Source organism: Lissotriton helveticus, chromosome 4_1 (genome assembly GCF_964261635.1).
Source record: "Lissotriton helveticus chromosome 4_1, aLisHel1.1, whole genome shotgun sequence".
NCBI classification, from domain to species: Eukaryota; Metazoa; Chordata; class Amphibia; order Caudata; family Salamandridae; genus Lissotriton; species Lissotriton helveticus.
Window position 1 is genome coordinate 1,819,112,695 of NC_136063.1, and position 15,414 is coordinate 1,819,128,108.

The 15,414-nt window shown below is 45.7% G+C and overlaps 1 protein-coding gene across 1 annotated transcript in view; it reads left to right on the forward strand.

The window, feature by feature from the left end:
• Positions 1-15,414, forward strand: part of SASH3 (SAM and SH3 domain containing 3) — a 195,086-nt gene that overhangs the window by 118,657 nt on the left and 61,015 nt on the right. The window contains exon 3 of the mRNA XM_078688444.1: positions 1,688-1,837. Within this exon, the coding sequence (XP_078544570.1) occupies positions 1,688-1,837 (150 nt within the window). The remainder of the gene's footprint in view (positions 1-1,687; positions 1,838-15,414) is intronic.

Below are 15,414 nucleotides of genomic sequence, written 5' to 3' on the forward strand. Positions count from 1 at the left end.
TCTCAGGAAGGACTTAACAGCTGTTTGGACAAGAAAGAGGAACATGCAGTCAGTGTTTTCCTTTTCAACATACAGTTTCTTTTTCCCAATCCATTATCATTGCTCACTTGTCATTAGCTGTGGTAGAAAATATAGCTATCATGTTAGATTAATTAAGTGTGTATCTATAGCCACCCTTAAGTGAGTAAGGTCTTTCTTAATTAGTGATGTCATGAAGACAGTGTTTTATGATGAGTGATTAAAGGCCTGAAGGCCCTGTTGAAAATACCAATTAAAACGTGTTTGTACTGGAGGCAGTTCCGGCAAGTGGGTTTGTGAACATTGGACTACATTAGGCATGAGCGAAATTCAGATCTGCCGGCGCAGTACACAGAGTTTTGGCCACTCCACGTTACGCTTGTATGCGGAGTTCTGGACAAACGCCAACAACTGCTGTATGGCAGATCTTTTCTTGCACGCGTCTCACCAACAGTTAGTTGGCAAGCGAGAATTGGCATCCCCTAGTGCCATTTTCTGGTGCTAGGAAGGCACCTAGCGAGATTTATTCAGATTTGTGCAGTCAGTTGCAAGCATTCGTGACCGTTCACAGTGAGAAAGTTGCTCCTCAAGTATAAAATTTACTGGAGTGGCAGCAAAGAACCAGTTCCCTCTGATGCACCACGTGGTGCAGTTCGTGCTGATTTTGCAGCACGCAACTAGATCCTGGTGCTAAAAATCAGCGCAAGCAGTGCGACGTGCCGACTTCTGCCCACTTTGTAATCTCGCAGAGTTTTTTGTAACTCAGCGGAACTCTGCGGAGTGAAACTCCTTGAGTTCCGCCTACCCCTAGCCTACATGCGACAAGATGAAAAAACAAGGAAAATCCTCTAGTTAAAGAAATACTAGCTAGAAGTTGCAGTTTTAGGTGGACAAGTTGTGAAAAATGTCAGGGATATGCACTGAATATGTTTTAACATTGTTTGGTGTGATTTCTTCCCATGCATACAGTTCTATGGATGGGGTCACACTGTAGGGTGGATTGGAAAAACCGTCCACATACATCACTCATGCCATGGAGGGGGCACAGCTTTGTTTTACAAAAAGCACTTAAAGCCCATTTCTGTAAATGGTAAATGTGTAGACATTCTCCTGTTGTCTTATTTGCATCCAGCTGTGCCTAGAATCAATTGAGGAAATTCCTTTTGTCATTGTGCGCGCTCCTATTTTGGAGTACAATGAAGCATGAATGCAACAATATGCTGAATGTATGCCACAAATTAAGAGGAAGACACTTAGTAAGTGTTTTGGAGACCTTTGGTAGCATCAAGGAGGGCCTGATCAATGTTCCATCGTCCCCATAAGATCTTCTGTGTCTTTCCAAAAAGTGTCTTGGGATGCATTGACCGTAAAATATCAATGGACCCCAGGCTGACCCTTGGCTTGCAGCACACACAAGCGGCGTCAAGCCTGAGGTCACCCTTCTACAATTGTGTGGTGCAGGTTTTCCACTGTTGCGCGAACAATGTCCATGTGCCCCTGCCTTGGAGACTGTAATGTTGTGTACATGCGACTGTGAACTAACGGGAACTAGTGAGGCGTACCAACGTCATGCACATGTTTTTGTAATCAGGCCTCTGGTGCATGTAGCATTATGGCAGTTTGCATGATTCCTAAGTATTCTGCTTATTCGCATTTTGTTTCTTCATAGATCCCTGAGGATGAAGTTGGCTGTCCGGCACTTGATGATTCTGGAAAGGGCAGTGGAGGCAAACTTGGTAAAAAATGGAGGGCAGTCATTTCTCGCACGATGAACAGAAAGATGGGGAAGATGGTAGCAAAGGCCCTGACTGATGAAATGGTAAGGAACACTTCTCAAGCAGTCTTTCCTCATTTGAACTCTTGTATACTCTTTTCATTCTGACTGGAATCACTAAATTGAAATACACCTCTCAATATTATTAAACAACTGTTTAATAACTTTTTGAAAGTTTCACCCAGGGTATTTTTGCATTTGTCACTCGGGGTGACAAATGCAAAAAGAACAATTGATGCACAGAATGCAGAACATTCACCCCAGTACAGAGATCTGGGCCTAAATCCATCGTTTGTTTGCTCACCATGCCATTCCAGGTTGGACAAAGCCATATGCAAAATCAGTCTTGACCCTGCGCCCAATGGGAACAGTGCAGCCCGAACTGCCAGGCGAGGTCTTCCCTGGACTGGAAACAAGCATCCTAGGACCGGTTTCGGGCTTTCAGCCCTCATCAGCCAGGATAGCTGGACTCCAGTGGCATGGAGAGCACAGGACCTATGTCTGGGCATACCCGTCCTACTCGGGGTGACAAATGCAAAAAGAACAATTGATGGACAGAATGCAGAACAATGTCATACATTCACCCCAGTACAGAGATCTGGGCCAAAATCAATTCGTGTTGTAAAAAGTGACGTTCCTGTGGCAGTAGGGGCTTCTAAATATGCCCCAATATTTCTCCAGAGATTGCCTTCATTTCTTTGTTCGTTTGTATTCAAAGATTTCTGTTGATCTTTGTTTCTCTTCTTGAGCCGTCTGAGAATGATGTAATCACTCCCTAGCAGTTTAAAAAGTTGAAAAGGCATTTCCTGTGCAGTAAGCCAGTCTTTCACTGTCTCTTGGTGTCTCTTCTGTTATTTAAAATCATTTTTCATTCACTGTTTAATCTGAACAGTTAGCGCTCTATTTATCAAGGGGTTGCATCGCTTTTGCACCATGCAAAGTGGTGCATGTGCGACGCAACCCCAAAAAGCGATTTATCAAGCCTTGCAAGGCCACTTTGAATGGTTCTGAATAGCTTGATAAATCCAGAGTAACGCAACGCAGCACAAATCACTGTGTTGCATTACTCTGTACCAGGGAGGCATTCCATGGGATTGTGTGGGTGTTCCCACACAACACCCATTGGTTTCAACACATTCCCAGATTTACCATTACTGGTAGACCTGGAAATGCATCAAAATGCTACGCCTTTCCAGGTGAGGCGTAACAAGGAGATTTCTCCTCATTACTTCCTCTTTCTATGTGTGCCACATTCTGCAGCTCACATAGATAGAGGAAAATGCCTCGGGGATTGTTTTAGACAGGAAAGGGCCCCTTTCTGCACAAAAAACAATCCAGCATGCAACGCAGGCACCCTTGCACCATAGTGCAAGTGTGTCTGCGTTGGTGTGGCGTTGCTGCTCTCAACAAAAACATATCTCATTGTGCAGGAGTCAGGATCGTCCCCCCCATGGGCATGCGGACAGCCTGAAAGGGAACATATCATTCATATACACTATACTAACTCCATTCTTCTGACAACATCCTGTTTCCCTTGCCCAGGTTGAAAACAAGGTAACACCACTGGAAACTGTGCAATGTACAACATGAAGCATCATAGCTTCTGAGCCTCCTAAGGCATTAAAAAAGTTTGTGATTAATACAATGCAATGGAAAACTTCAAGCAGATAGAAAACAATATTCATCTGTGATTAATGGTGAATGCATTCATGGTTACATGCATGGATATTATTTCTCTTCAGGAATGTACATGAACATAACACAAACCCATATTAAGTATGCTTTTACAGCCCCGTCATTATTCAGAGGAAAAACTTCAGTTTACAACAATTCAATATAATACAGTTTCACCATCTCTTTATTAATTTCATCATGATCACTTCCCTCATCATCCTGAGAAGTAGCAAGCATACATTTTTTGACAATGATCTACCTTTCGAAAGAGCACTGGATGATGCATCAAACCAGTCTATTTGTTACATAAATGACCACCACAGTTAGCATAATGCCAGTGAGGAATTCAAATATGTTTATGAGTCATGGACCGAAACGTCCCCCCCCACCACTCTTCTTAATACTGTCTATTTGCTTTTGTAAGGTAAAGGAAGTGTTAGGAAGGTGTGTGCAGCATTCAGTCCCTACCATTGTGCAGCCTCCCCACACCCCCGTGACTGCTAGAAAGCCATTCTATTTTAAATTAGCATTTAGGGAACATGAGTATTTAACAGATAAGTTTCTATTCCTATAGAGAATGCAGTGGAATCTTCTATTTCTTCTAAAATCTCTGCATTTCTTCTTATTTCGTAAAGCTAGAGTCAAGCCATACATGAGAATTCATGCCGAATAAAACCTAGATATAGTTGAAATGGTGCAACTACCCCTGTTTCTTTCAAAAGGATGATCATCAAAATGTTTTATGCTGTGAATGAAATATACATGACCTTCCTAGAGGTGATGTTTGGAGAGCAATAGTCCATGGGGAAGACAGTAGTGAAAGAGAGGTGATACAAAAGGAAGATACTGAAGACGTTTGCTAACCCGTGCGTGCAAATAAATCCTTGCTTAGTCATTGCGAGATAAGTCACGTTTGGCATGTTGCGATTAAATGGATTTGTGTTTCACAATTCTTTATTGGAAATCAGAACAAAACAGTAGGAAGGAAAAGGGACAGGGAACATAAAGTACAATTTGCAAAACAATAATACAACACGATAGAATACAGTGCAAAATGAGAGAGAATATCGGCTAACAGGCAAGCAGAATACGTACAAAACAGGCACTCTCAATGGGCAAGGAGGGGCAGGCTCAAGGAGGGTTCGCAGGTCCACATTTGCATGCAAATGGATTGTTAAACTTTTCGGGGCTTGCGAAAGAAGAGATCTATCCCAAGATGGAAAAGCTGCAGAAAACTGTCATTACAACTGCTTGGCTCCCAATCAAAGGGCAGCTGAGAAGCAGTTTTGTTCCACAAGAGTTCTAGCATGGTTCCTCTAGGAATAACTCCCACCACAAGGATGTACTCCACCATCAGTAGTTGCTAAGGGTAACAATAAAGACAGATGGACAGACCCACAGAGGGATCCAGTATCCAGAAGGGGGAGGCTGTTTACTGTGGAAGGAGGCAGTAACAATGAGAGGATGTCAGCACACCATCATGTGGTGGGGCAGCAGGCAGGAGAGGTGAGCACAAAACCCACCAACAGGTGAGGAGGCTGAAGCAGAGGTAGTGTCAGCCAGTGATTTGGAAATAGTCCCAGCACCATTATCTATAGGAGGGCCAACTCACTTGCAGTTGGAAGACTAGATCTCGGTCCACAGGCCTCAGCACTTAACCTTTTCATGATTAGCAGGATTTGGTAAGCTTCTCGCCAACGAGGCCCTAAATCTGTCTTCCTTTCGTATACACAAACAAACACCAGGGCTCAAGGGAATGTCAGGCCTTAGTCAAACACTCAGCTATGGTATCTTGGACCTGAGTCAGTTGAGTAGTACAGTCGTAGACTATAAGGCATCAGGCCATTTTAACTGTGTCTCCGAACAAAGCTTAACTGTCTTAATCTTCAGGGTCCCATTTTTCCTTCCAACTTTATGAGCTGACTTGGGTGATAGACACAATGGAAGTGCTGATTTATTCCTAGCACCTGACAAACTACCTGTACCACTGCAGACATGTGTGCCCTTGGTCACTGTTATCCTACTTGGTATTCTGAACCTAGGGATTAAGCCTCTGCGTAATCATTTAGCAAAAGTGAAGGCATCTGTGCGGGCACAGGGGTATGCATCTGCCCATCTGAGAATATGCATGCTGTATCAAGTACATAAGAGTAATTTGCACATTTAGGTGATTGTATAAATCAACCTGGATGTGGACAAAGTGGTCCCAAGGAGGAGGATGAGCAGTGGGGCTAGCCTTAACCCAATTTCGAGCATTGAATTACAGTCAGGAAGCACAGGATTGGCAATAACTTTGCACTATGGAAGACAAGAAGGGATCAAGAGTTGCAGCGGCCTAAATCATGCAGTCCCCACCAACATGGGTTGCTCTATGATACAATCGGAAAGGTTGAGGAGTAAACAGTGAGTGCGAACATATGCCCAGTGTTGCCCCTGAACACCCTCTCAAGGTTCTTTTACATCGCTGCTTGATCCATGATTGCTTTTTATTTTATTTTTATCTTGCAATTATGACAAATCCATTAGTGTTGGAAAAGGAAATAGATCAGTTTTCACAACATACATGGCAACATCAGCAGTATTAGACTAGGCTGCATTCTTACCAGCTGAATTGGCTACGGCATTGCCACTTCGAACATCATAATGAGAGTGTTTGTGGGCTGCACAATTTACAACAGCCACATTCTCTGGTAATTGCAAAACATTTCAAAGATTTTGAACACACTGCCCATTTTTATGGGAGTCTCTGCAGATGTAAGGAGTCCCCTTTGTATGCTCACAGGCAAGTCGCTCCCCACGCTGCTGCCTTTGCCTAATCTTGTATTTTTCCCCTGTGCCTGTACTTGCTTTCTTGCCCAGACTTGTTTTTATTCCTCTGTGCCTGTACTTGCTTTCTTGCCCAGACTTGTTTTTATTCCTCTGTGCCTGCACTTGCTTTCTTGCCCAGACTTGTTTTTATTCCTTTGTGCCTGTACTTGTCTTCTTGCTAAAACTTGTTTTTCATTCCTGTTCTCCAGTGGCTCTCGCCTGTTTTTCCCGCCGCTGCGTCCCTGCGGCCCCGCACCCCTGCAATCCCATTCGCCGCTCCGGTCCTGCCTCCCAGCTGCTCCTCCATCCCACATCCCCCCATATGGAGGCTGCGCAGCGGGTTCGGCGCGCCTAATGCAAGCCCGTCTGCACCCCTCCGCGTCTGGACCGCGCCCAGCGCCTGGACCCAGCGAACGCCACGATGCCCAACACCGCTACGATGACAGAACCCTCCACACACTCAACACCAGATGATCACACGCCTGCTTCCTGGCTGCCCCGAAGCGCACCCACGGAGCTTTCACCTACCGGAACTGCCGCTTCATAAGTATCCGCCCCACCATGCTGCCGACCAGGAAAGAACCCAACCACCTAAGATGCATCCTCAAGCACCGAGACTGCCCTCATCGCTGCCACTGATGACATCAAGTACCTGCTGGACAACGGAGAAACGGCAGCCCTCATCCTCCTGGACCTGTCAGCCACCTTCGACACGGTCTGCCACCACACACTACGAACACGCCTCCACAATGCTGGGATCCAAGAGAAGGCCCTGGACTGGACCACCTTCTTCCTCTCCGGCAGAACACAGAGTGTACGCCTTCCCCCCTCCGCTCCGAAGCCACCGAGATCATCAGCAGTGTACCTCAGGGCTCATCCCTTAGCCCAACTCTGTTTAACATCTACATGGCACCGCTCGCCCACGTCACCCGTCAGCACAACCTCAACATCATCTCCTATGCCAATGACACTTAGCTGATTCTCTTCCTCATCAAGGACCCCCACACCGCCAAAACCAACCTTCACAAAGGAATGAAGGCCGTCGCTGAATGGATGAGGAACAGCCGACTGAAGCTGAACTCGGACAAGACAGAGGTCCTCATCCTCGGATCCACCTCTTCGGCCTGGGACGACTCCTGGTGCCGACCGTACTGGGAACCACCCCAACACCCACCGACCACGCACGCAACCTAGGGGTCATCCTCAACTCCACCCTCTCCATTACTAAACAGGTCAACGCAGTCTCCTGCTTTAACACCCTCCGCATGCTCCGCAGGATCTACAAGTGGATCCCCACTGAAACTAGAAGAACGGTCACCCAGGGCCTCGTCAGCAGTAGGTTGGACTACGGAAACGCCCTCTACGCAGGAGCCTCGGCCAAACTCCTGAGACGGCTCCAACGCATCCAGAACGTCTCTGCACGCCTGACCCTCAACATCCCTCGCCGCAGCCACATCACACCCCACCTTGTTGTGTGGCGTTTAGAGCTCCGAGTGAATTTTCCTGATTCATGCCCTTATATAGGTACAATTCACAATGCCCTTATATAGGCAAATAAATCAATCCCTTATTTAGGCATAGTCCATGCTACCCAAATACAGGCATGTCTTCTTCCACCCGTACCAAACGTCACAGCGATTTCTTGGAAAATTGGCTTAGGAGTTAGGGACCTTACCCTTGCTTGAATATTGATTTCTCCAAGAACTCATGTACTTTGCAAAGAACAACTATTCCCTAGGGGTTCTTTCCTGATGTTCATATGCCCGACTTTACGCCAAACTATGGCATTCCTAAACACCATCGAGGTATAAATATACCTTCACTTGCGCTAGTAAGATACGGTGGTTCGGAGCAGTTCGAATGTCTACTTGCCCGATGTAGCTCGCTACAGCAAGTGCCGAAGGAAGCCGACTCTCCAGCTAACACACTGATCAAGAGGCTGCCCTTCTCCTGCTGAGAATCCAGCTCCAGTGTTTCCAAGCTCCCCTTGCTAAATCGAGTCCCGCGACAGAGATACCAGACCTCCTTTATTCTAACTAAGGTATGGAGCTGAATAGAACTTAGAGAAACCTTTGGTAGATTCTTGGCAAAAATAACTAAACCTATGCTACACAATACTTACTTCTTCCTGCCTACTTGACTTAGGTTAGGTACATTGGGGCAGGCGTATTTTAGAAGCAAGAGTTGAGTATTTTAGCCTGTATATTTATGTATGTATTTTTATATGGCTTAGAAACCATACAATGCTTTTACAGTATTATTTTATAATACTATTCTCGCTGTACGCATTATACTTTGCAGTCTGCATAACGATTGTAGCAGTTCACTTCTCTTGTATGAGAAAGAAGACTGTTCAATAAACCTTTTTATTGAAAACGCCTATCTCTCTATTTCCCTACAACTCTGTTTAAACGAAGCATGCACGATTGACTAAGTGAAATACTTATCTATTGTTTCTACGACACTGAGAGATATATTTCTTATTCTTGGGGAACAAAGTTGTCATGTTTATCTGGTTGTCAGAAACTAATCCCTTCTTGTGAATTCAAGAAAGTTTCTAGTGACCTCTGAGCTAGCTGGCACTCACTATGAAGTTTAGTATATTCGATAGAGACCTAGTCGACCTCAGTCCTACATCAAATCTATAGGATATATTATTCCAATGCGCAGAGCCTATTGGGAATATAGGAACTACACTACAACCTGAGAGACCTGCACTGGCTCCCGGTCAACAAGAGGACAACCTTCAAGCACCTCACCCACGCACACAAGGAACTCCACAACACCAGACCAACATACCTCAACAGACGACTCAGCTTCTACACCCCCACCCGCCAGCTCCGCTCCGCCGACCTCGCCCTCACCACAGTCCCCCACACCCTCCCCATCCACCTACGGCAGACCCAAGACCTGCTGACCGTCCGAAAACTCCTCCAGACCTGGCTTTTTGAGCAGTAGCAGCATTCCCCACCCCATCGCCTTGAGACCCTCATGGGTGAGTAGTGCGCTTTACAAATGATATGATTGATTGATTGATTGAAAGGAGCACAAAGTCGTGCATCACTCCGAACATGCACTTTGTGTCTCTATATGCAATAACAATATTTTCTTTTGCTAGAATGCAAGCCCTTGGTAGTCACATTGAACTTCAGAAACTGGGACCATTTTACTATGAGCAAGTTACAACTCTCCATCAGATTGTTTAACAGTGAAAACAGCATAACCAGGACCTTCTTTATTTCGGAGACAGGAACCATCCACAAGATAAGCTAATTCACATTCATTTAGAGGCACATTATTTAGATCAATATGTGGCTTAGTCACCTGCACTGTATTCAAAATACGCTCATGATTCTCCACCTTTACTGCTAGGCATCAAATTAGGAGGGTTCACAGAGGGACAGAGAACCAAAGTAATATGAGAGGCAGATAACAGTACTATTTCATATTGAGACATCCTTGCTGTGTACAGATGTTGAGTTCTTGTAGTGAGAAGTGCAGCCAGAGAGTTGGACAAAGTAATAATTAGTGGGAACTTAGCACAATATTTACTGAGGTTTTAATAAGAAATGAGACGGACGCAACACACTGTAAATATGGTGTGAGCCCAGCTGCTACTCGGTCCAGCACTGAGGAATAATAGACTGTGTGGGTCGTTTGCTGTCTCCATGGCTTTGTTCCCAAACCCCAAGTGCAAATCAGTTTGGGTCATTACAATGCAAATTAGAAGGTTTCTCTTAATCAGGTAGTCCTAAAGCGGCTGCTGAAGTCAACACCTGCTTTATCTTTACACATGCATTTTTGGCTTCACTAAACCACTACATGTGTTCAGGGGTGTCTTTCCTGACAAATTCTTCTAAAGGCTTTGCCGTTTCACCATAGCCCGAAATCTATTATCAACAGTACCCTGCCATTCCTAATAAGGCTTCAACTCTTTCGGCAGATGCTTACAGGCAAAATCACATGTCTAAGATTTGTCACTTGCAGAAGACAAAACTGCAATTTTTATTTCAAGTCTTATGCCCTTTGTTGGTCAATTCGGTGAGGAGATAAACCGAGTCTTCCTTGAATTGATTTGGAGTAACAGATGTCAGCAGTAAATCATCAACATATTGAATCAGAGTAGACCCCCAAGGGAAAATAAATGTGTCCAAATCCTTTTAGAGCTTGGTAATAGACTTAGGAGACTGCAAATCCTTGTGGTAATCAGGTGCATTGACAGCGACACCTTCACAATGTGAGCTAGAAGAGATAGTGACTCTCCTCATGTAGGTAAATGGAAAAAATGCAAAACAAAGATCAACAATGATGAACCATTCAAACTGGCATGGATGCAGTAAAGAATGGCATTAGGGTTGGGTATCACAGAGAAGCTTAAGAAAATCACATTATTGATAGCCTTAAGCTGTTGTACGAACTTGAACATTTTGGCCTTTTCTGATATTCCTACTGAGAAAATCAGGATGTTACATCTACTGAAAAAAGGTACTGGACTTCCCTTGCTTAATCAAATCAACTATTACAAGATGGATAAATTCCTTCACTTCATATTTTAGTGGTATTCTGGGTAACTTCTATTGTCCGTCGATTTTCACCTTTTTGGGCTCCATCGTGGAAATTAACTCTACAATGTGGACGGTACCTGTGAAAGCAATTCAGTTAAATCAGGAGACATGATAACAGGGCCTGATGCCTCAGTAATTTAAACTTTCACATAATAGGGTTAGTACCTAACTCTCTTTTCTCTGAGGTATATTCAAGAACATTCCAACAGTTGGTTCACATCCACCCAGTTGGATCTATACACTTCAAACACTCTCTGCAATACTTTACGAAACTAACTTTCCTTGATTACTAGATAATGATTTACTTATGTTCATTAAGTCAGAGGGTTTCCAGGGTACGTCAACCTCAACTCTACCACTGGCTTCTAGAAAGTCCCTCAGAGAGAGAAGAGCTTAGTGGGAGGATCCTCATCATCAGCATCACTTGAGTGAGAAGACAATCACCCTGCGGTCTGTCTCAATCTTTTGAGAGTGATTTCAGGAATTTGCTCTTGCTGGTGCCTATTCCCTGTTGCAGAATGCATGTGTGCTTTAGCCCAATCCACAGTAGTAGAACAGTCTTCAAAATGGTCATTAGCCCCATCAGCTGTTATAGGAAATATGCCCAACAAATCTTCCTCCCTTGAATAACCGTTCTCTTTCTTCTCTTGCGGTTCAGTAAGCTGGGGGAGATAAATAAGGCGAAAGTCTAGCAATTGGAGCATAAGTCCTAACCAAGTCCTTAAGGTGGCTAATTTGCTATTCCTGCTTCTTATGAGTAGCTTTCATACACCGGATGTTGGCTGCATACGTTCACTTATGCACTACTTCATACCTTTGTTTGAAGAGCGCCCACTGCTCAGTGACTATTTCATTCTTGAGGTATGTATGTATGTATGTATGTATAGGCGTACTTATAAAGCGCAAATCACTGTCACCCGCCGGGCATCCTGGCGCTATAACTGTTTCTGATACAAAGCAAGATCTTACCGACTGCTGCTCTACTGCGTTATGCTAGGGAAAAGGTACGTTTTTAACTCCTTTTTAAAGATGGAAAGAGCTTCCTGGCTCCTGAGGCTCAGTGGTAAGGAGTTCCACAATCGTGCCGCAGCCGTCCTAAAGGAACGGCCGCCCATCCGAGTCCTCCGAAACTTAGGTACCACCACCAGAAAAGCCGATGACGACCGAAGAGTTCTTATAGGGGTATACCAGGAGAATAGATCTTGTAATGGGACCGGGCCTTGGTGGTGCAGAGCCTTAAAGACGATACACAGAGCCTTAAAGGTCACCCGTTGAGAGATTGGGAGCCAGTGAAGGTCCCTGAGTGCCTTGGTGGAGGAGTCCGAGCGGCGCCGTGAAAGCGCCAACTTAGCGGCACAGTTCTGAATCCGCTGGAGTTTCCCCAGCACGGTGGTTGGAGCCCCCAGAAGCAGTGCGTTGCAATAGTCCAAACGACTAAGGACTATGCTCCGCACTACCTCTGGTCTTACCGATGCTGGGAGTAGCGGTAGAATCTTTCTCAGGGATCCAAGTAGGCCCATGCACGTGGCCACAGTCTTGTTGACTGAGGTGTCCAGTTGTAAGTCGGAGCTGAACATCACCCCTAGATTCCGAACTGAAACAGCCGGCAGATTTGAGCCCATAAAATCGGGAGGCCAAAAACCCTGAGGAAGGGCCCTGGGAATCCGATCCGAGGAGCAGTGTAAAACCTCTGTTTTTGAGCTGTTGAATTGGAGGGAATTTTTCCCTAGCCAGTCTGCCGTGGCCCTCATGCATTGGTGGAACACCTCCTGTGACACCCCACCCTTACCCTCAAACGAGAAGATAAGCTGAGTGTCGTCAGCATAATTGGTGACCGTAATGCCAAAGGACCTGATCAGTGTGATTAGGGGCCGGAGGTACAGATTGAAAAGGATGGGGCTGATGGCCGAGCCCTGGGGGACTCCCTGTCCTACCCTCTTGATGTTAGATTGGTAGGGCGGTAGTGCAACTACCTGATGTCTTTGCTCTAAATAAGACACCAACCATTCCAGGGCCGGCCCCGACACCCCCCCCTCCGACAATCTCCTGATCAAGGTCACATGGTTGACCGTATCGAACGCGGCCGACATGTCAAGCAGCACAAGAAAGGCTGCCTGACCCATGTCGGCCCGCGTCCGAAGATCATCGAGAACGGACACCAAAGCTGACTCTGTCCCGTGTGCCTGTCGAAACCCAAACTGAGCCACATCCAAATGATCGTTCTTCTCCAGAAAGTTGGATAGATGTTTAGTGGCCAGTTTCTCTAGGATCTTGATGGGAAATGGCAGGAGGGAGATGGGCCTGAAATTCGCTGGACATGTGGGATCCAGATTTTCCTTTTTGAGCAGTGGAGAGACCACCGCCAGTTTCCAGCAATCTGGTACCCGTGCCGAGGTGAGGGACTGGCAACATGTGAGAAACAGAGGTGGAAACAGCTCATCACGATAGAGTTTCCAAAATCTAGGTGGTAAAGGATCTAGCGGTGAGCCAGAGGATACCCCATCGGCCAAAGAACAGAAATCCTCAAAAGATGGTAACGGGAACGTACGTAGCTCCACCAATTTAGTGCGCTCCCCATCCTTTTCAGGCAGGATGAAATCATCTGCAGTACTCCCAGTTGGAGAAGGGAGGTTGTTTAGGATGTTGGTGATTTTCTCCTCGAAGGCTAGTGCTAGCTGATCGCACAAGGCCTGTGAGGCCGGAATGGCATTCTCAGTGCATCCAGGGTGGGCCAGGTCCTTCACGATCTTAAATAAGGCCTGAGATTTATTGGCCGCCGCCACCAAAGCGCTTTCTAGAAAACTGGCTTTAGCCTGTTTGATCTTGATCTTATAAAGTGCCAGTGCTTGCCTAAAAAGAACCCTGTGCGGTTCCAGGTACTGTTTCCTCCAGGTTCGCTCAGCCCGTTTACATTGTAGCTTGAGCTGCCGGAGATCTTCCGAGTACCATGGCATGGCAAGATTGGGCCTATCTTTGATTTTTCTTTTCGGGGCCACGGAGTCCAGAGCTGTGGAGATTTTCTGGCAGAGAGTCTCGTAGCTCTCGTCCACACTCTCTCCCAGCACAAAGCCGCCCGGCAACAGAGAGGGCGGGGTGGATTGTCTAAGGAGCCTGGACCACAGTCTCCCCGTTCTCGTACCCATCTTACTCTCTCTCGTCGAAGGGGTGCTGGTACACACATGGGAAAACTGAACAAGGGCGTGATCCGTCCAACACTGCGGCAAAACATCCCGAATAGAAGTATTGCCGGGGTCCGCGAAAAGAAGGTCAAGTATATGACCCTTTACATGGGTTGTAGATAGCACTAGTTGTTGTAACTCGATGTTAGTACAGGCTTGTACCAGGTCTTCATAGGCCGACTTAGTAGAACCCTCTGAGTACAGGTCTTTCAGCCTCTTCTCCAGATTTGCAAACGTCTCTATGTCAAAGGTGCCATGCTCTGGAAAGGACTTATTTTGATCCTCATTAGTGAGGCCCACCTACATCTTTAGGTATTTGCATAGTTCTGCCAGGGGCACCTTTATGTGTTGGCTCACTACATTTAGGCAGTCCAGCCCCTTCTCAATTCATTAACGTACAATCACACTGAATTCGAAGACGAAAGGGTCTTGAATTCTTGTGCTCACAGCTCATCCCATGGAGGAAGGCAGAGGGGTGGGAACGGAAAGTAGGATAGGGTTCTCTTCAGTTATTATTTCTTCTAATTGATCTAATTGAGGGAAAGGGAAAATATTGTACAAGCACATCAAATGATCTCCTAGATTTTGATGACCTTCAGTCTACACGGGAAAAAGATCTGGAAGGTGTTAGGGCTGCTAGATCATAGGGTCTGTTTCTGTCACCCATTCACCTTTCAAGTTCCTGTGATTTGGGTCCTGGCACTCCTTTCTATCTTCCCCATAAAAACACTATATCTAGGTCCCTCTGCCATGGAATCACAGTCATGCTCATTTTTCCTTCTAGGCTCCTCCCATTCCTACCTGGCCAACCATTTTCCTCTTATTTTTCTCTTTGTTGCCTACCCTGACGACAATTGTGCACAATGTTTCGCCACAGACAATGCAAGCCATGAAAGCAAGCAACAAACCAATGGTAAACACTGATAAACGCAAACCTACAATTTTAGGTCGATCTGTGTTCTTGTCTCTGTCTGCTAGCTATTAAGCTCAGCACTGGGCCATTCTACTCTCCAGTTCCCTTGGAGACACTTCTCTTTTATCTCTGGTGCTTGTGGAGTCTGGTCCAGTACTCCCCTGTTTTTCTTCACGGATGCAGTTCCCGCTGCCACAATGGATCATCTGTTAAAACTTAACATGTTGGGAAGCTAAAAGACTGGCTAGGCTTTAATGCAAAATAGCAGGCAGCAAAGTGAAACCTCAAAAGACAATTGTCGTTTCAACTGACCAGGGCTCCCACTGAAATATGGTCTGTTGAAGCTAGGAGCTAAAACATGTCAAATTGGCCTATATATACAATACAAGTCAATGTAATATGACCATGTGACAGAACTGTGTTGGTCTTACCAAAAGTATCTAATTTTGCAGATATCAGGATGTTCCCCTCAAGGTAGCACAG